Genomic DNA, 22,755 nt, shown 5'->3' with positions numbered 1-22,755 from the left:
GCTAGACACGAGCTGGCAATGTGCACTCACAGCCCAGAAGGCCAGCTGTATCCTGGGCTGCACCCAAAGCTGCGTGGCCAGCAGGTTGAGGGAAGTGATTCTGCCCCTCTGCCCCGCTCTGGTGAGACCCCACCTGGAGTCTTGCGTCCAGCTCTGGAGCCCTCAGCACAGGAAAGACATGGACCTGTTGGAACGGGTCCAGAGGAGGCCACAAAATCTGCAGAGGGCTGGAACATCTCTCCTATGAAGAAAGGCTGAAAGAGTTGGTGTTGTTCAGCCTGGAGAAGAGAAGGCTCCAGGGAGACCTTATTGCAGCCTTCCAGTACTTAAAGGGGGCTTACAAGAAAGATGGGGACAGACTTTTTAGCAGGGCCTGTTGCCACAGGACAATGGTTTTAAACTAAAAGAAGGTAGATTCAGACTAGCTATAGGGAAGACATTTTTGGCAATGAGGGTGGTGAAACCCTGGCCCAGGTTGCCCAGAAAGGTGGTAGGTGCCACATCCGTGGAAATATTCCAGGTCAGGTTGGACGGGGCTCTGAGCAACCTGGTCTAGTTGAAGGTGTCCCTGCTCATTGCAGTGGAGTTTGACTAGATGGCCTTTAAAGGTTGTCCCTTCAAACACAAACTATTCTATGATTGTATGAAAAGTTTCTGACAAGAGAAACCAAAAGGCTGGTGATAATTCCAAGCAGTAATTTCTCATTCTCTTTCTTGAAATGTCCAGTCTTGGGGAAATATTGAATAACCATATTCTCCTCTTTACCTGCTTGGTACAGAAACAACCCATGCATGTCCTCGCACAGCTATGAAAGACCTGCTCTTGTGTATGGAGAGAGCCAAAAAAACCCTCTCTTCAAAACACCATAAATTAAGGTCAATTCTTTCATCATTCATGTGCAATAAATAACAGTATTCTGTCATTTAATGAGTGATGTACTACCCATTAAATACGAATGGCAGAATCAACTCTATAGGGAAAAAACAAAAACATTTTTGTTGATACATCTTTTCTTCACTTAAACTTTAAATTGACATGGCCATCAGTGTATGTGCACCTTTTTCTATGCATATCTTTAAAATATTGGCAAAGAAACCACCAAGGATGTAAAAACCGGCAGGGAAAACATGAATGCAGGTGATGCTGTTTTGTAATACCCACAACATATTTAAACTATTCTTTGTGAATACATTATTTAATACATTTACTCAGCTTTTCTATCTGCAAAGTACTTCTGATTGAGTTGTGACTTCTGTTGCATGATTACTATTCAGAAAACTTATGTGAATGGAATTTTGTCTAGGAGAACTATTCTTCTTGCTTATCTTTCTTTTTTTTTGGATATCTGCTTTTTTAAAGAAATAGACATATTTAGTTGAATTAATTAGAAAGAAATGTGTTATATTTTTGTTCATGGATAAATTGGCATTTCAAGTGCATACAGATACCTTGATGATCAAGCCACGTTAAAGATCTTCAAAACAGCATGTCCATAATATAAGTTGATGATATACATCCATGATATACGATTGGTCTCTAGCCACGTTGTCTTACCCCCAGTACAGACAGCATGTTGGCATATATTACTGAAGACATGCTGTAATACTGGTCATCATGACAATTTTCTTTGGCTATAGAAGTAATCAAATGACCTTCTATCAGTCATTTTCTCTTTAAGACTTCTGGAGGTTTAGAGGGGCTCTCTTGCCCTCTAGATTCCCTCACAAGATTACACCTCTTGTGCAAGAGAAAATGTATACTACAAATGATTCTACCGAACTCCCAACTGTCCTGTGGTTCCATTTTTTGATAATGCATTTATCTTACCCTCTATCAGCTTCCCCGTCTGCTCTGCGTTGCCTCCAGGCAAGATCTTGGCAATGTAAGCTCCAATTTCCCCACTGCTTCCTGGAATTTCTTTCCCACCTACAACTCGGATTCCCAGTCCACTGCCTGTGATCAAAAGAAAGAGAAAACTTTAAAGAGAGATGAAGCAATGAATAATTCACTGGAAAGAAAGGAAGAGAAAAACTCATCAGAGGTTACTGAAGGATGTCACAAATAACTTCTGGCTATGGCATGAAGATTAAGGTTAACTGTAGTTCCATCTGCCACTTCTCCAAAGACTTAAGTTTGGGTACAAGCATTTCAGCATAGGAAAAGATTGTGAGTAACTACTGCATGAATGACATCTCACAAATAACTATTTCACTAAAAATTACAGTGAAGCCAATCCTACCTTCTGACAGCCTTACTGTACTGCAAAGGGATTATTTGCATGGCAAACCTATTTCAAGCAAACCATAATTTGCAGGTTTAATTAAATTGCATAAAATTGATAGAAATTCATATGAAGTGCAGATTCAAAGGATAGCTTTATCATATGCCTAAAACATGCACACAATTTAGCTGAAAAATTATAGTAGCTGAGCTTTTAGAATCACATAAATATGGAGACAGACAGAAATCATTGAGCTCCAGCAGCAAAGCATGTACGTTTACATGAATCTGTATTTGGCAGATGCTATTGATTTTCTTAAATATTTGCTTTTAATTGACATCTTTTACATCAAAAGATGTACAAATTACCAGAATGGAAAAAGCCTACACTCGGTCTGTGTAAAGCATCATCAAACCTAACATATTTTCTCTTGTTTTCAGAAATTACAAAGATGAAAACATTTTGATCATTCTGATTATTTTAGCTGGAGAAAGGCTGATCACTAATCTCCCTTATGTGTAGAACGACGACAGTGAAAACAAAAGCTTAAAAATAGTCTCATAAAGTTAATCTTATGGATTGCCATTTTTTCATAGAAACATAGAATCTTTGGGTTGGAAGGGACCTTTCAAGGTCACAAAGTCCACTCTCCCTGCAATGAGCAGGGACATCTGCAACTAGATCAGGTTGCTCAGAGCCTCGTCCAGCCTGACCTTGGTTCATGTTATCTTGGTTTATGCTATCTTGCTTTTTTATAAAATACTTCCCATACAAGAAAAAAAAAATCCCTGTTTGAAGAAAAAGGAACATTTCATTTGAGATGATTCACACTTTGATCTGGGAATGTAAAGGCTGATTTTTCCACCTTTATTGTAATGGCTAAATAATTAATTTTCAATTTATTGATTTAATAAGCCAAACCTGCTTTGTGATTATACTAATGAGCTACAGGAAGCTCACCACACAATCTCTTTTCAAAGCTTTATCTTTTTACATTAAGGTTTTTCCTCATAATGCTATTAGTGTTTGATAGTCAGCCCTGAGGTTGTTTTAGAAGCAAGATAGTCACATTGAGTTTCTGGCCCAAGAAGTTTCCACTAGTTTTTCTATCCCAGTTTAGCTAAATCTGTATCATTTGTGCCTTAGCTTTCCTCACAATTGCGTATTAGACATTTTCCATTTCCAAAGCATTTTCTGTTCTCTACGAAGATGCCCGGTGTTCAGATACATGCACGGATCCTGTACAGCACAATATAAAGGTAAGGAAGGCCACAGTAGATTCATGACTTAAGGGGTTTAGCAGGAATTACTTTACATGGAAACAGCTCATTCCACCACTGCAAGCCTAGACCAAAATGTTGTATTCCCTCTAATATACTGATAAAGAGGTGGGTGAGAGCAACCTCACTAATGGTGAGGAATCAAAAGGAAATATATGAGGATTGTTCTTACAGCTACAGCATAGAAACTAGTGTACAAAGGTATATTTAATGCACTGGGATGAACAGACTGCTATATAAATCAAGCAGCATGAATTGCCGGAACATGCAGTAAGTTCAGACACACAACTAGTGGTGCGAGCTGGTGATGAATACAGACGATGGGTACAGATCAGTCTTGGGAAGATGGTATACTTCCATTAGATGTATGTTTTATGACCTAATGTAACACAGTCTGGGTGGGGATTCAGTGACGGGATGACCACTGGTAATGTGCTATCAGTATACACAACTTTTACTGAATGGTTTCAGTGTGGGCTGATGGTCAAGGATGAGTTTCAAGGGTATTGTGGGAATAAGCCATGATATGGCTGAGGGCTAGTATATGATAAATGGCATGATAGACCCTGAGTTTGTACAAAGGATGATCAAGACTCTTTGCAGACCAGATACTGTCTATCCACCATACTGTTTGTACAGTTTATCCACCATAGCGCATAACAGAAGTTGATTTTGGTATGATACTACTGGGAGTATGGGTTGGAGTTTTCTACACATATGTTGAACATAATTCATCTCTAGATTATATTTGTATCCAAGTTTGAGATAAAGTTCAGATCTGTCATATAAACCCATTTCAGAGTCTGCATTTTTGTTTTAGCTGTGTGGCTATATTTAGCCTTGATACTTTCAGAACAGATTAGAGATTTAGGGAATATGTAAACTCATCCCTATGACAATATGAATAATACCCCTGTAAATTACAACTGTACAAAGTCATGAAACACTAGGCAGGCACATCTAAGTACCTTCAGTAGGAGTTGAGTACTCAGATGATAGCATGAAATTTGTTAGCAAGTTCCTTGAAATTTTTGCTAAAAATTTTAGCCAGTTTGGCCCCTCTCTACGGGTTTGTTTTCTTTTTTGTAATTTGAAGACCTGAGCAACATCTTTAAGAAAGTCATCTTCTTCTAAGACTTTACACCTGTGAATGTAAAGTAATGCAAAAGACTGTAATAATGCAAAAGAATGTAAATCTTTTTAAGCCTTTTTTTTGGACATGACAAGTGAACAGTTTTCTCTCCCTCTTTTAAGAGCAAATTAAGAATTGGATAAGTATAAATATTTCAGCTTGAGGGGAACCCTCAAAAAAAGAATAGAGGGACCCATATAATAAACATAAAACAATACCACCTAAATACCTAAGCTAATAACAGACATGGGGAATATAATTAAATTTCTGCTACAAGATCTATCCATCATGGTCGTTAATATTCCTTTAATTATAAAGTTGGTATGGATGATAATTGATTAACTAAACACATTTCTGCTTGTCTGGTTTCTAACACAAATGATATACAGAAAGGATGCTGTGTTTTAAACAATAGCTGTATTGCCACTCTGGGACTGTGCTATAGGAAATTCTAAGGTTATTTTTGTTGAGGAGAGTAATTTTTCTGTGTAATTGGAACAAACTGCATAGTTATTTTAAATTAATTACCTCATTTCAGGGCAAATCTGAAATTTAGCACTGGTAAATTTTACTTTTCCTGACAAACAAACCTTTTCCTTGAAAGCAAACCCACCGTCCTAAGGATAGGTCTAAATGTCTTTTAAAAAAGTTGAAAAATACAGTCTTAAAACAAATAAGCACCTCATTGCATAAAGTATATGCGTACCCCTATAAAAGCATTTAAACGTTAGTCCATTGTTCGGACTTAGAAATTCATGTGGGCTGTTCTGCACATTTATCAGAGGAGTTCTGATCCAACACTACTGAAAAACTCATTAATACATTACAGGTCTGAGGCTCACAACTGGGAACTATTAAATTCAGTAAATCCAATAAACAAGTATTCTTAGTATACAACACACAGAAACAAGTGCACAGTAACTTACTTTTAACCCACACAGCCAACATACGGACTTTTCAACGTATCAGTAGGACTGGACGCTTTTCATCACATAGGGGAGTAATTCTACAGGGTCAGAATTTTCTCGTGATGCACTATACTAGGATCTCTACCTCTGATAACTTAGTTGTAACAGAATGGCAGAGAGGTGGTTTGTTATATAAATGAGTGTACAAGACACTTGATTCCAGAGGCAATTCTATGGATACCTGTGCTAGATAACTTTGAAAATAATGGCTGACACATTGGTTTTGATTTTGCAGATCTAAGGTGTTTTTCCATATATCTGCTAATAAAATAAATTGTGTTCCATGCTAATATATAAATATTTTTATTCATAGACACTTTGAAAAGGCTTGTGATTTTATATTTGCAGGTTTTAGAGTCAAATGTATGACTGACATTATGTATTAAGTAGGCGCATGCTTGCTAAGGGACAACCATGGGGTGGCGGAGGTGTTTGAACATGTTCTTGTTGGACAAATCAGGGGGCATTTCGTTTAATTTCATCTGTTTGCACTAAATTAGAAAATTGTATTCCATTATTATTATGTTGCAAAAATGTCACTGGAAGAAATATTTTAACTTAAATTACAAAACACTCAATCCCTGGCAGTCAGATTGAATGAGTTACTTTTTGCCCAGTAAGATTTAAGTGCTCTGTTCTGGCTGACAAAGAAATATTGCTTGGATGTTGCTGTATTTTCTCATGTGAAGATGGGATTTCAAACCTGTTTATACTGTATCTATTGAAAATATTGAATTTACTACTTCTGTTTGCGATGACATGGCCCAGTTTATCACTTTGAATGCAGATAGTTTAAAACTACCAATTATATACTTTCTTAGATCTTTTTCCCTTATTTTTGATTTTTTTTTTAAATTTTTGAGTCTTAATTTCCATGTCTCAGAATATTTTGATATAACCAGACACTCATCTTTCAATTTTAGATTTTCAGATTAATGAACTACTGTTTTCTTCTTTAGAAGACACAGGACCAGTTAACCATCAGAAAGCGAATCACCATGATTTGAATGACGACACCTTTGTGAACTCTGAGTATTGATTTCTACGGAAAATACCTTCAAGAAAACATCTCTTCAAAGGGACTTTCACACATTTAAGATCCAATCCTTTTTAGGAGGCTTCAAAGCTAGAAGACTGCTAATTAACTGCGACTTTTTACTGATCTCCCAAGGTTGTGATTCTACTCTCCTATCTAATCTTAACTAAAGCCATAGGATGATGCACACTAAGCAAAAAAGTCCCCCAAAACCCCCACAACCCAAAATCCAAAAAGCCTAATGCTTTAACAATCTTTAACAAGATACACCATGCAACTAAACGTTGATAAACAAACAAATACGGATTCTAAATCATTACAGTTAGCTTGTGAGCCACTGATTTATACAGCTGAAAATACAAACTTAGAAGCTTTAGGTCACCTGCCTAGTGGATGAAGAGAAGGCGGTGGATGTAGTTTTCCTGGGTTTTAGTAAGGCTTTTGATACTGTCCCTCACAGCATCCTTCTAGACAAGGTGTCCAGCTGTGGAATGAGCAGGTTCACAGTGCGCTGGGTGAAGAACTGGCTGAAGGGCGGCGCTCAAAGAGTTGTACCGAATGGGGCTACCTCGGGCTGGTAATCGGTCACCAGCAGTGTTCCTCAGGGTTCAATTCTAGGGCCAGTTCTGGTCAACATATTTATCAATGATCTGGATGCAGGAGTTGAATGCACCATTCACAAGTTTGCTGATGATACCAAACTGGGAGGTGCTGTTGACTCTCTCGAGGGACAAGAGGCCTTGCAGGAGGATCTAGATAGACTGGAGCATTGGGCTATGATTACTGGAATGGAATTTAGCACGACAAAAAGCCAGATTCTGCACCTAGGATGGAGTAATGCCAAGCACAGGTATAAACTGGGAGAGGAGTGGCTGGAGAGCAGCCCTGCAGAAAGGGATCTGGGGGTGCTGGTCAACAGCAGGCTCCGCAGGAGTCAGCAGTGTGTCCTGGCAGCCAAGAGGGCAAACCACGTCCTGGGACGCATCAAACACAGTATAACCAGCCGGTCAAAGAGGTGGTTATCCCCCTATATTCAGTGTTGGTGCGGCCTCATCTTGAATACTGTGTGCAGTTCTAGGCCCAACAATTTAAGAAGGATGGGAAGCTCCTTGAATGCATCCAGAGGATCGCAACAAAGCTGGTCAAAGGGCTGGAAGGAATGTGGATTCCTATGAGGAGCGGATAAGGATTTTGGGCTTGTCTAGCTTGGAGAAAGGGAGTCTGAGGGGCAACCTCATTGCTCTCTGAAGCTTCCTGAGAAAGGGATGTGGAGAGGGAGGTGCTGAGCTCTTCTTGCTGGTATTCAATAGATAGTACACGTGGGAATGGTTCAAAGCTGCGCCAGGGGATCTTTAGGCTGGACATTACGAAGCATTTCTTTACCAAGAGAGTGGTCAAACACCAGAACAGGCTTCCTAGAGAGGTGGTCGATGCCGCAAGTCTGTCAGTGTTTAAGAGGCTTTTGGACAATGCCCTTAATAGCATGCTTTAACTTTTGGTCAGCCCTGAACTGGCCAGTCAGTTGGACTAGATTATTGTTGGAGGTCCTTTCCAACTGAATAGTCCTATGCTATGCTATGCTGTGCTGTGCTATGCTGTGCTATGCTATGCTATGCTATGCTATGCTAATGAAGAGTTAAAGAGAAATCCACACTTAGAGAAAAATATTAATAAAATTGAATGGCAAATAGTTTTTTTGCTTTTTGGCAATTAACCTAATTTATGACTTTCAGAAGGACATTTCACTTTTCATTTCATATCTTTCCAGACATTATAAACTGTTTCAGTGATGCATATTCTTTTTATATATATATATATATGTATATATATAAAAAAATGTATATTTGAGTAGCGACCAACAACTTGACACTAATAAATTCTGTCACTGGTGACCTGGCAAGCATCTCTGTAAAAGGATTTTAAAAATTCATCATTCCCTTTTCCTTAATTCCACCATTAGGTGCTTTGTGTCAAATTAGACTTATTTATTCTGAACTTGTGTAGCTCAATGTCTCTCAGACCACTATGAAATCATATCCCCTTGTATATTTTGTTGTGTCACAGAAGCAACACAGCAGAAAGACTGTAATTTATTTTGCTGGAGTAGACTGACCATAATCTGAGCTCTGCAATTACAATTTGGTCTTATTTGTCCATTATTGAGATAATAAAGATCAGATTGCTGCCAATCTGTTGCTGTTGCTGTGGTCACAGGGAAGCTCATGAAATCTTATCATCTTTTTACTACTTTGCTGAGCAGCATCACTACAGCCATTAGAGTATAAACAGCCTAGATTTCCTGGAACTATTTCAGCATCTAAACAATGATTAGACTTGCCTTTCCAAACAAATGTCAATAACCCCTTTACATATGTTACAGGTTAAAAAAAAAAGAAAAAAGAGCAGAGAAAAACTGAGTAATTTAAGGCACACCAGGCTTTTGCTGGTGTTGGTGGTTCTGCCTTTATACAAAGGTGAATATTAAGTTTCCAGGGATGTTGTCTTTTATCAAAGTAAATAGACTTCCAGCACCAAATGCAGGGACTGATAGTGTTCAATTATTAAAGAAGTCCCATACAGTACCAACAACTTCAGGGGCAGGAGGATGCAGGCACATGACCCAGAAAATGTGCAAACATTGTTCATGTGTTAACTCAAAAGAATATTTCCTCTGGGCTAATTTTTCAAAGTATGAAACCATTTCTCTGTCTAATTATATGAGCAAAGAAAGTAAAGAAGCAATTAGAATGTACAACAGATTTTCAGTAATCACACATGAGTTTGTGCAAATTGGCATAGGAAACTGTAAGTATGAGCATCAGCAGCAATCTGACTCTTGCCACAGTTAGAAATGGAGCTATATGAATTTTTAATAGCCTTTTAGGTGACTGAATTTTTAAGAAAGATATTAAAAAACACTGCTGATGTGGATTTCTAAGGGCATAAGAGCATACCCTTCAAGATGGCGGTTGAAAATCACTATCTCTGTAAAACCATAGTCATTTTGCCACCTTTGGATATTGTGTGCTTTGAAGTTGAAACTATACAGAAGTAAAATGGGAAAAATTTAAATGGGCTTAAACTGCAAAATGCAGGTGAGGGCTACAACACATGTCTCTGGGTAACTTGAAATGCAAGATACGTTTTAACCTTAAAATAAAGATTAAGTGTTGTGTTTCAGATCCATGAGCTAACGCACAGTCATACCACTGTGGGAGGAAAAAACACACAAGTCCAAATACAATTTTCATCACTTTCTAACAATACTTTCAAAAACAAAATTCAAAACCAGAAGGCTGAATCATAGCAAGGAAGCACAAGGGTGACCTTTTCTGGACAAGGTCCAATTGTAGCAATTAGAAACATGTATGAAGATAAAGAATGAAAATGAGACATCAGGCATGAAAGATTTTGCAATGTGCCAAAATACCATGCTATAGCAATGAGAACATATCAATCAAATCAAACAATACGAAGTCTTCCAACTCTATTTGGCTGTGAACAGAGACAGAACATACCTTCCCTCTGTGTTCATTTACTAGACATTATCTCCCCATTCCTCCTCCAGCCTTTTCTAGACCAGACATATGCTAGTGTGCTGGTAGGCCCTTTTCTGCTGGAACAATTTTAGACCCTGTTCCATTGTCTGTATGAAACAGAATTGTCAGCCACAGAAAAAACAATGACTTCTTTTTGGAGAGTTCAGACTTAAAAGTCCCATGAAGAAATGCAAGCTATTTATTTAGATACCATAGTTGTGATAAAGCAATCTGTAGTCTGGAGAACAGACGGAAAGGAAACATGACAAAGCAAACAAAACCAAGTTAGATCAGGCTCTTGGAAAGCAGCAGGAAAAATAATGTGTATAATAAAATCCAGACAAAATTTTAATTGCATTATTATTCCTATGCAATTCTCTGGAATACATAACATGATGATCCATATCAAAGCTTAGTTGTCTAGATAGGTACAACATTTTCAAGATTGTGCTCAGGAGAATTGTTTTGGTGCTTTCTAACAAAATTAGCTTAAATGAAGTTGTTTACTAGAAACATGATTAAGCCTACTCAGATATTGCACTTCTTGGCCATTGGCAATTAAAGCATAAAATATACATGAAGCCAAATCCTGAGCTGATGAAATTCAGATATATTCCAGTTGTCTTAATAGCACTGCATTGATTTAGATCAGCTGTAAATCTTCATGTTGATTTGCACACTGGTTATCATCCTGAAAGGTCATAAAGTTTTTTACGAATCTTGGAGCACTTACCACATCTGCTTAAAAACAAGATACAGGTCTCTTCTTTTTGCATGATCAGAATCTATGGTGTCACTTATGGTAGACTGTAGCTTTAAATCTATAAAGATTCATCTGTGTTTACTGGTAGACACCAGCGGCTCAATAGATGCTGCTGACTGGCAGCTTAATTGTTTAAAAAGTTAGTTTTGAACTCTCCCATCCATATCAGCTTTGGTATTTAAGAAACAGCAACAGAATTATTGTAAATATATAGGAAATAATATACAATATATAATATATATATAGGTGTATATGCCTGCTATAATATAATGCATAAACGAAAGCCTTTAGCAAAAGAGTAGTTCCCCATTAACTGGAAAGAAGTAATCACTGCTTCACGAGGTGGCTGAATCACAGGCTCTTGGAAGCTGTGAGAATATTACACTGCATTTACCCTGGCATTATATTTTAAAATATCTTCTGTCAGAGCCACAATGACGGGATATTATGTCTGACCTATTAAGACTGTTCTTATGTATAATAAATCTGGGAAAATTTTGCTATCTTTACACCTGCTAAGAATCTCATCCAGGGTGTTGTGTAGACTTGTCCAATATACAGTCATGCTAAGAAGGAAGGAAGAAACATATTCCTCTCCTCCATTTTGTGTTACTTCTCCAGTAATCATGGTGCTGATATTTGGGGAGCACAAAGGCTGTATCTGTCATAGATTCTTTTTATGAAGCTGGTGAATTGGAAGACAGGGTTAAGAGGAAACAGAAACATCACTTCATCCTATCACCTACTGGACTAGTTCATGCTCTCTATGCAGAGCGCTGATGCGATCCTAAGGTAAGATATGCCAATGGTGACACTGTTTTCTTGCACATATACATAAATGCAGACATAGTGACCTTATTCACTGTAAACTTATACTCTGGAGCACCTTGAGACTTTTTAGCAAGGGCTAGAAAGACCATTCAGTCTTGGTCTTGTTGTCAGGACTGGTGACCTACACCCTTCTCCACCTGTTCTGAATTTTCTCTCCCTTCTTTGTCATAGTGGTCTTGCCCACACAGATTTATTTAGTGAGCAGGCCTGTATCTAACCACATACACTCTCTTTCCCATTCTGAAATGGAATGACTTTTAAGCAAGTCAGAAGATACCTTAGATTTACACATCTTAATAGTTATAGCTAAGTGCAGTGAGGAGAAAGATTTTCTTTATATCCATTTTTTTATATCTCCTGTTTTATCTTGTGCCCATTGCCTCTCATCCTCCTGCCATGTATCACCGTGAAGAGCCTGGCTCCCTCTTGTTGATAAGCCCCTCGTCGGTATGGGATGGCTGCTATTAGGTCCCCCTAAAAACTGTCTCCTCCTCAGGCTGAACAAGCCCTGTCTCTCATCTTCTGCTCTCAAGGCAGGTGCTCCAGCCCCCACCACCGCAGTGTCCTCTGCTGTACTCACTCTCATTTGCCAACGTCTTCCTTCTGGTGGGGGCAACACTGAACACAGTATCTAGACACAGTCTGACACGTGCTGAGTAGAAGGGGACAGTCACTGCCCTTGATCTACTGGCATGCTCCTGGTAACAGCCCAGGATGCTGCTGGCTGCCTTTACTACCAAGGCACTTGATGTGCAGACGGCTATCTACAGGGACCTCCCCCGGCAGCCTCTCCTGCAGGCCTGCTCCCCAGCCAGTCAGTCCTCAGCTGCTATCATTGCACAGGGCTCTTTCTCTCCAGGTAGAGGATTTTTATTTGTCCTTGTTCAACTTCACAAGGTTTCTGTTGGGCCACTCTTCTAGCCTGTCTCGGTCCCTCTGAATGGCAGCCCTACTCTCAAGTGTATTACCCCAATTCAGTATCATCTGCAAATGTTACGAGAGTGTACTTTATCACCTCCTCCACGTCACCAATAAAGCTATTAAGTGGTGCCATGACAGGGTCTTCTGTGTAACTCTATTTGTCACCTGCCTCCAAGAAAAGCATGGACCATTAACTGCCGCCCTCAAAACCCAACCATCTCACCAGTTCATCTCGTTGCCCAAGCATCCAGACCTTTACATTCCAATTCCAGGCTAAAAGTTAATGGAAGAAAATATCTGAAGTCTAGAGTCTCTCTCAGCTTACTGCAATACTGTAATTTTAGTCCAGTTTCACAAAACTTTTAAGATTCTTACAAGGATGAATCCACTGTAAAAGGCAAGCTTTAATCTGTTCAGCCAATATGCCAGCCAATTGTTCATGGCTTCACTGTAAAAACCCCAATCTTTGTGATATTTTTAATGCTACAGTAGTTGCTTTTAGTCAAGCTTTTTATTAAGGTTATTCTCAATGAGGGGGAAAAGTTGAATAGATTTTATTGCTGTTTCCCACATAGCATGAGGCAGCCCTGTCATCAGAGGAAAAATATTTACACAAAGGATGCTCTGCTGGCACATCACAACTTAGTTGGTATGTTATGAATCTGGCATATTAGTGATGTCTTAGCAACTAATACTAGCAAGTAATATGTCAGTCCTAGGTGAATGTAATGACATTTGTTAGCAGTTATCTTAACATCTTGGACCAAAACCTCAAACCACTCAGTTTTATTTAGCTATTTTGGAAGCGGATCGCCAGCTTTTGAAGCAATCTGTATTTTCTTAAGAAAATACCATGAAAAGGCTTGAGGATCTAGCATGTAAGTTCTCTCTACTATGACTTTGTGTGCTGATCTTGTGTTACAGACTTTGCATAATGTCCTGCTATTACAGCTTCATACAAACTGCAGAGAGGTGTTAATTTATGTAATTAATAAAACTTCATTTTTTTCAGCAAACTTCTTAGAGCAGAGCAAATCTGCCTGATATTTGAGCAAAAGCATGTTGGCAATGGTTAAATAAAAGTTACTGCAGTCTATCACTTCCTTTGGGATAGGAGACGCCATGGGGAACGTTGACAGCTCTTTGTCAACATTTTGAGGAACCTGTAGGAAAGATGATACTGCCTGTGCTTAAACAGTCACCCAGTAAAGTCTTGGCACACTGGAGAATTCCTCTTGAAGGAAAACCAAAGGAATATCTCACCCAAATGACTCTTCTACACAAAGGAATCAACTCATCCGGTGTTGCATGGGCATCTGTCATGAATGGGGAAGATTTGTGGAACTATAAACTGTAAAATACCTTTTTCCAAAACAAGTCATACCTGCAATCATTTCAGTCTTTGTAAAAAACTCTGAACTTTCCTTCTTTTCTCAAAGAGAAAGATAGTATCTGGTTTTGGTGTATAATTCATTAAAATCATCATAATATTTATAAAAATTACACAAAATAAGTGAAGGAAATGTAGTTCCTCTGTTGTTAAACTTCATATTAACTTTTGACTCATTGCTTGGAAAAGATCCTAAGCTGGCAACAGCAGAGACAGAATCTTATGGTTTATTCTCAGAAGAGGTATCGCAGAGCAGCTGTTCAGACTGTCCCTGGGAAGGATTTTGTGGCCATTTGACAGTTCATTTCTTACAACCATTCAATCTGTGGATACAGGCTAGCTTTGTGTTTGGAAATAGGGAACTGTCCACTAGGACACATGTTCAGATCTTCAGTCCATTGCACATGCTCTTTCCCAGATGACATCAGTTACTACTGAATGAGGTTAGTAACTGTATCCAATCATTTCTCATCTAAGTTGGGTTTAAACTCATGTCTTTAAGTAATGAAAAGCCTTACTTCTGTTGTACCCAGCTTAGCCTGGTAATAAAATAATACTTAAAAAAAAAAAAAGAAGGAAGCAACATAAAAAAATAACTTTTCCACATTTTAAAGAGGGGGAGTTGAGAAAATGAGTTTTAGTTTTAGTTTTTTTTCTTTTAAAGAATAGGCATACATCTCATAAGTCTTGGTATGTCACATCTTATTTGTGACAATACTCATTTGATGTCTCACACAAAATGAATATTTCTTTTAACGGCTTCTGCAAAAGAAAAACAGCATATGAATTTATGAATTAAGTGTGTAGTAATTTACTAGTCATCTTGTTTCTTGAAATTAACCCTTCAAAATGCAGGGTTTCTTTGTGATAGGGATAAAGGTAATTTATTTACCTGCATAGCTTGTTCCTTTAAGCACTGCAGTCTTCACTTCTGTATCAAGAGAATGATATGATAATTTTTTACACCCATTAGAAGACACTGCCAAATGAGGGAAATTTTAAATTTTTTTTCTGAGAAAATGGTATATTCTCAAGCCAATGACTACTGCTCTCCAAGACAGCAACATGCAGCAAAATAAAAACATTTTTTACAGAAAACAAAAAGATAATTTCTGATCTAACATACAAATTAGCACTTTGTTTGATATATCTTAAACTTTTGCCTCCTTAAATTGTATCTCTTTTGGAAAAATGTGTATTGTAGTCAATATGGGGGGCTGATTTTATTTTTTGTTTGGTGTGGGAAGGAAATTCATGTGATTTTTGTTTGCCTAACCTCAGGCAGCTTTGGCGTCATCAGCCTTGACTGTCTAATGACAGCTTCACTGTCTTGATGAACAGATTTCTTCTGGAATTAGAACATTTTCTGGCAAAATTTATAGTTTATTTAAAGAAAATTTTGCTTACATCTCACTTCACCCAACTTCTTTTTACTTAAGTAAAACAGTGAGCAAACATGCAGGCATTGAGTGCATGTTACCCATCAACAATATTAAAGTGAAAAAAAATCAGAAACACAGATAATGAAAAGCAAAGGTTTCACTTGACAAAAGCTGTCCCTCAGGTAGCTTGGTGCAATGATGCTATGAGACAATCAGAACCTCAGAGTACCCTATCATCAATCCACAAGGAACATTTTCTTTGTGACCTTGCAGAATCAGAATGTCTTAACCTTAATCATCCTGCATCCAGATTGCCTGGGACTGTACACCTAGCGAACTTCAAAGACCTGTAAAAATCTGTGACTAGGTAAATAGTGAATGGAAGGCAATCATTCTCAAAATGTTCCATCACCCTGCTCTGGAAATTGCATCCAACTGAAATAGGTGTTTGTCTCTTGTCGATGAGGAGTGAGGTGGTCCTTTAGACAACCGGTCATGTATAAGCCTTTTAATTGTTCCATAGCTTCTTTGTACATAAGCCATATGTGTTAATCTCATCTCATCTAAGATGTCTACAAGACAAAAATCATAGTCAAAGTTAGTCATCTTATGCTCCCTTTATAATCAATAAAGGAAAATTGTCATATCCAAAAAGTGATTTATTTAAATTATTTCAGCCTCCAACTAATTGTCCTTTCTAACCGCCTCGTTCTACTGTAATTATTAAACCCATGCATATTTTTGATAGCCAGTATGCAGGCAAGGGAGCACAGGGTCTTCATTTGCCTCTGAGAGTCGTTAAGATAATTTATGACTCACCTGCAAAGTGAAACTTTAAACTGACATTTCTGCATTATTAGCTTTTTCTAATGTCCTTGACAAGTTGTCTCACCAAGGATATGCGTCCCTGAATGTCTCATCTTCTAGTTCTTCATGAGAAAGTGCTGACTTGCATTACTTCTCTCCAAATCAGGGAGATTTCTGGTTTGGCTTCTATGAATCTCACTCTTAGGTGCCTGCTTTCCTTTTGGCTTTCCATGGGAACCTGGGGGCCTGACTTAACTCCAACATTCAGTGCTGTGGTGATCTCTTTCTGCAGCCTTTTCTGCATGAAGGCTGTGAAAGCAAATTGTACCTTTATAACCGGTAGACACACTGCCCTCTCAGTTAGCTCCACTCATCTTAATATCTTGTTAGACATTCTTCAACAGGTGCTCATACACTGAAAAATGCATAAACAACTGAGCAAAAGGGGTTCATGGAAAGTATTTTACATACGCACACTACTGTTTTTCAAATCAAGTTAATTCAGAGAGAAGGCACATAAACATGGAATATATGGTCTGTATCTCTACAAAATGTTTCTAACAAATACCAAAATTTTTTTGTGGTCTTTTTTTTTTTAATTTAGAAAAGTTGAATGGTATTAAGTTCTTTCTAAGATTGTTATTAAGACACAAACAGACATCTCTCCATCCCTCTATTTCCATTCCTGTCCTCACTGCCGTATGACTTCGCCGAAAATCTCTGATGTTTGGTTGTAACAGCTCTGTCCCTTTCTGTTTATTGGTTTTTACCTTCCGTGTCATGTCTCTGATAAGTAGAGAGTTGTTGAGGGAATGATGACCATTAATTAGGGATTAAATGCTTCCCCAGTGAGGACTGTTAGAGGAGGGTATTGGTTTTTTTTGTGCAAAGTATTATCTCAGTTCTTCACAACATTAAACTGAAGAAACAGGATAAGTAACCTCTAAGGATTAGAATATGAGGACAAGAGGTGGGTTACACTCCTCACCCTCTGTCTTTGACTACTATATCACATACAACACAGACTGTGGCTATATTTAATGTGTTTTTTAATTAATTATTAAACACATAATCACTGCATTTCAGTATTTTGCTGTAAGAGCTGAATTTGCTGAACTCGCAGGTGAGAGAACCCTAAATATATAGGGTTATTTATTTAGAAACTATCCACAGTGTTGAGGGCTTCATATAGGAAAACTCTTCTAATTCTCTTCCTCTGTCTTGTGATAAGTACCCCATGAACTGGCATGCTGCAGAAGTGTAGTGTTGTGTGCAGGAATTAATAATCTTTACAGAGAGTATGAGGCATCTCTGATGCGTATGCAGCGTTACACCTACCCTGTCATCCTCTTAGCAGTCTCACTGACATCACTGCTACAGTGAAGATTAGGGATACAGTCTTCTGCCTACAGTCTAATTCTCTTTTTTACTATAAAGTTCACAGCTTTTTATGAATTGCTTCTCTGCCTTTTAGTTTTTCATCAGAATTGAAGAGGATGCTCCACAACACGGACAGTCTGGCTGCTCAAAGGTACATTTTGCTCCCTGGAAACACAGAATACCTTACCTTTGGAAAGGGAAGAATTACTTGTGACTCAGCCTAAGTGAGGCAAAGCAGCAAAAATTACCTTTGACTGAGTGCACTCCTTGTACCTATACACCTCCTGAGATTCATCTGCCTTGCTGGATTTTCACCCAGCGTGTTTAAACAGCTTCCTGATCAGGAATAACACAGTGTAAATTTTATTTTATTTCCAAAGGCATTGCAAATGCTTTCATTGCCTTTAATAGCCAAGTCCTCTCTTTACTTTTTCAAATGTAACTATGACATGTTAAAAAACAGAAGAGAAAATGCTGGCAGTATAAAACAGTGCTCATGCTGTTATGCTAAAGGATCCAAAAGGAACAAGGGATTCCCAGTGAAAACAAACTGATTCTGGAGAATTAAACACTGCTACATTATCATTCACTGATCACCACCATCACTGGTTTGGCACCTCAGCATAACCATGATCCCAATTATTATTATTTTTTAATGCAAATAATTAATCGATCTTTGCAGAGAAATTCCTTGGCAATTCCTTCATATCTATCAGCATTGCCTGAGGAGGGGACATCGCATACCTTGAAAAGAAGAGCTGTGAGTTCTAGATGATAGCATGTGCTAAAGAAACAAGAACCCTCATGAGAGAGGACAGATAGCAAGTATACATTTATTTTTCATTCAGAACTACTATTCTCTTGCCATCACAATTTTGGCCCAGTTCCTCGTTCCTTAAACACCTCATTCACATGCTAAAATTTGCAGTAAATGTTTTTGTGTGCAAAATTATGCCAGATTATGTAAGAGGCGTTAAAGACATCTGTACCTCAGAGCCAGTTTTCATTAAGCAAGAAAGCAAATAAACAGAATGCATGTGCACATAATACGTAGTGATACAGCCTGAATTTTAAACGATTTGGGACTACTTTTATTATTGATATTCATAATGTGACAATTTCTGGATCCATAATCAGGGAGTAACCTGCACTATGGTAATTATGCGATGACATCTATGTAATTCAAATTATAATGGTGATATTAGGATGAAATTCAAGCTTGCCCTATAGTTACAGTTATAGTATGGCTGGGTACCAGGGTTGACCCAGCACACTGAGTCACTAATGCCCAGGTTGGCCTAGGAGCTCCCCAGTGAGATGAGGTGATGGCCTAAACCACTGGCCAGCTTCCCAGCAAAACAGCTGATCAACAGTTACTGGAGTTCTCCAAGTGGGATTTATGGACACTTTGGGAGATTTTCTCATGTAGCTCCTGCTGTGCACACACCAGTTGATACATGATTTGTATACTTAAGATGCGTTCATTAATTCCCTGAGAGAAGATCCTGTCAGTCTTGGGCATCTCCCCAGGCAGCTCCTGCTGTTGAACTGACCAAACGGCACATAGATCATTTAAATCATCGGTAGAAATTGCTCTTGCATGTGCACAAATGATCACATAGAACAGGCTTTTCAGAGAATCACAGAATCATTAAGATTGGAAAAGACTTTTAAGATCAAGTCCAACCATCAACACAACACCACCATGCCCACTAAACCATAGTGCATAGCTAAATGTGCATAAACCATTTGTGCGTTGCTAAGGCAGAGGATGTTTTGTACATACTGTAAAACAATGAGAAACAACGGACCAGGGGCAGCTGGCTGGTAAGAATCCAGCAACACAACAGTTCAGGGAGTCTCATCCGACACCGCTGGAGATGCTGCTGCAAGGATGGTTGCAACAGAGACTCCCATCGCCACCTGGACAGTGACTGGTTTTTCTCTTGGAGACATCTGACTCCCCATGTGAGCTTTATTGAGGGTTGTTGTTCTTTTTAACATACACTCTTCCTGTCCCTATGCAACAAGTATAAGGCAAACAGTTAAATAAAATGATTCAACACCTCATTTTAGTACTTTCGATAAGAAAGAGAGGGGGAGAGAGAAAGGCAGAGCAGGAGGAGAGGAAAGGGAAGAAACAAAGAGAAAGAAATCAGTCAGCCAACCAACCAACCAACCATGGCATCTAGATTAATATCCAATAATCTTGTAATGAGGTAGCTGTGGTGGTATAAGAGTATATATTGTTTAATTTACCAATATTTTAAGTAACTGTTGCTGTATAGTAGATATCTAAGTGAGTCTCTGATTAATAGTCATTGTCTGGTTAATAAACAAAGATACTTGCTATTAGTTTGCAGCTAATGGTTAATCAAAATTGAATTTTAAAAAAAGTGAATAAAACCCATGTGTGTAGCTCTGGGAGAGGCCATTTCAAAAGCTGAAGGCTAACCAGAAAGCACTGTGCACTTAAAGAGAGTTTCTGTGTACTTTAATCCTTCAGACACTGAGAGAGGGAGGAAGGGAGGTATGAAGTCAAGGAGTTTCACAAGGAGTAAAAAGTACAATTTCTTCTGGCTCAGGTCCTCCCTATTGGTACCCTGTTCCACCTTTGGCTTTTTTCTGTACAATCTGCACTTAAGCCTTTTCATATTTGTAGGGGAATCTCTATGTACATCATATAGAACTATGTGCAGGTCTCCATGGGTCTATCTGGACTAAAAAACAAAAGTATGACTGCAGCTTGTAGACACGTAGCCAAGCTTGCTTAGTCCAATTAAATTTAAGTACAATGGAGCACAGCTACAGCAGCGAGCAACCCCAGTGTGGGCTATGAAACCTTAGCAGGATCCTGGGTCAATGTTTGATCCTGTGTGGTCTCGTGCTGTGCAGGGCATTAGTACACGGGCACTCGGTGCCTACACCTTGGTTCTCCAGCCATCGCTTGCAAGGCATGGACCCTGACGCGCAGCATGTTGCTGCGGTTGCCAGCACGAGAGCCAGCAGAGAATGTGGAACAGGCGTTTTACATTGCAGGAGGGTAATTAACTTTATAGAGGCGCGCAGGCCTTCAGCAACATCGAATCACGAGCTATACGCAGTTGTGTGGTCGTAATTCCACTTGTTCTTGAGTAAGAGAGCAGCTTGGATCACAGCATTACTCATCACCCGCAGGGCAAAATTCTCCACGGGGACGTCAAGGAGCTCCCATGGCTGCGAGGGCCGGGGCCGCGGAGGCCGCCACAACTGCGGACCCGGCAGCTTCTTTCAGACTGTGCTGGGTGGGTGAGGGGTCCTTACGCATCCCGAAGTCATCGGGGGTGTTACGCTGACTAGCAAGAAAATACCTCATAATTTATACAGAACATTCATTTAACACCCTAAAGATGAGGTGGATACCGGGGGCGGAAGTGATCAAATTTTACTGCCAGAAACCCTGTGAAAACAATATTTAGCAATTCAAGTAAGTTTGTGCCGCTTTCTACTTAACGCTCGAGGGAACACCAGAGCTGGCAGTCGGTAATTACTTCTGTGCAGAAACAGGGTTTGACACACACTATTAGAATTTTTAAAGGGAGTTAAAAGAAAGTCTGACGGTTTCTCGACAAAAACGCCTAAAGCATGTACCTCTGAAAGAAGACAAACAGCGTATTAAAAAGACTTTGAGTTCCTTATCAGTATTAGAAGTGAGAAAGAGTGCAAGTCCAAAAACTCAGACAGACAGGCCTTACCTGTGCTAGATCTTACAGCTGGCAGCCTTTTTACAATTTAACACACGAAAACATCACACTGTGCTCCCGCTCACCGCCTGGGAGGTGAATGGTATCACCTTTTGCCACTTTCATCTCCTGTGCAAGCAGACTCAGACTTACACGAACATTTGTGTTAGTGTTAGGGAGAAGAGAATAAATCTGAAATCCTGTGATAAATGTCTCTATGTGAAGATATCACTCTAAAATGGGATCTGATTGTTCTGCTGCCCGCCTCTGTAGAGTAGTTCCAGGACGGAAAAAATAAAACTCTCGGTTCTGTACATGTTGAATGCCTACACAAGCCCAGTTTATAGAAACTCCTCATACAGAGAATAGAGAGTTATATAAAAAGCAACAGCAAAACAGACTGCTCGTATGTATAACATAACAGATATTCCCTCTGTTTTTAACGTCTGTATAGCTTATGTATCTCGAACAGATGTTGTGACCTTTTTTCTGCACTGCTGCTTTGTGTTAACACCAGCTAGCAAGATTTAAAATGACCGTTGGATTTCCTGCTGCATATGACACGGGAACTATTTTTAATAGTGCAGATTTTTTGCATGATTCATGCTAACCAAATCAATTTTCATGTCTCATAGAGGGTTGTTGTTTTTTACCTGAAACTGTGTGATCCTTTGGGTCTCTCAGTAGTTTGAGCCTTGCATGAGGGAAAATGTACTGCAGGGGCTTCCCATTTATCTGAGGAACACAAATATGCATGTCAAAAAAAGATAAAACAACATCAATCGTACCAATAATTTTAGACAGTTGAAACAGAAACAAGCAAACAAATGTATTTCATCCAGGGAAATATCACAACTTCACAATTCAAACACTCCCCCAAGTTTCAAGACATTCATCAGACGTAAAATCCTTCTGCAGAGGAATGAGTATTTGCTTCCATAAAGCCAGAATCATTTTGAATATGGCTTTAGTTCTGATTTTTGTTTCCTAATGACGAGAAGGTGGTCAAGGTCTTCTGTAACTTCTCTTAACATTAATCCTTTGTCCAAGCAACGTTCAAGAGAAGAATGAAATTAAATACAATTCCTGTAATTATTATAAAATCCTGTTCATACAGACCGAAACAAAATGGTAGTTGAATGTGTAAACAGCCACGAGCTCTAGTTTCAGCAAAACCACATATTCCGATGTACCTCTTGTCATCAAATTTCAAAAGCCTTTTGAAAGACCCAACCCAAAACTTTTAGGACTACATTCTATGTGCAAATGCACAACATTTACTTGGGCTGATACTGGAAAGTGTCAAAGCTGAGACCAACACGTCTCTCCAACACGCACTAAAGAGCCAGGTTTGCAGCTGGGACGATCCCACCTGCCCCACG

At 38.9% G+C, this 22,755-nt stretch overlaps 1 protein-coding gene across 1 annotated transcript in view; it reads right to left on the bottom strand.

Moving 5' to 3' along the window:
- The window catches only part of PCLO (piccolo presynaptic cytomatrix protein), a 395,249-nt gene that overhangs the window by 125,139 nt on the left and 247,355 nt on the right, over positions 1-22,755 (bottom strand). The window contains exons 9-10 of the mRNA XM_082013967.1: positions 22,027-22,108; positions 1,829-1,954 (exon numbers count right to left, since the gene is read on the bottom strand). Coding sequence (XP_081870093.1) covers positions 1,829-1,954; positions 22,027-22,108 — 208 coding nt within the window. The remainder of the gene's footprint in view (positions 1-1,828; positions 1,955-22,026; positions 22,109-22,755) is intronic.

This window comes from Phaethon aethereus (genome assembly GCF_964289735.1).
Source record: "Phaethon aethereus genome assembly, chromosome: 1".
In the NCBI taxonomy this organism is placed as follows: Eukaryota; Metazoa; Chordata; class Aves; order Phaethontiformes; family Phaethontidae; genus Phaethon; species Phaethon aethereus.
Note: the sequence above shows the minus strand (reverse complement) of the source record. Positions and strands in the feature narration are given on the sequence as shown.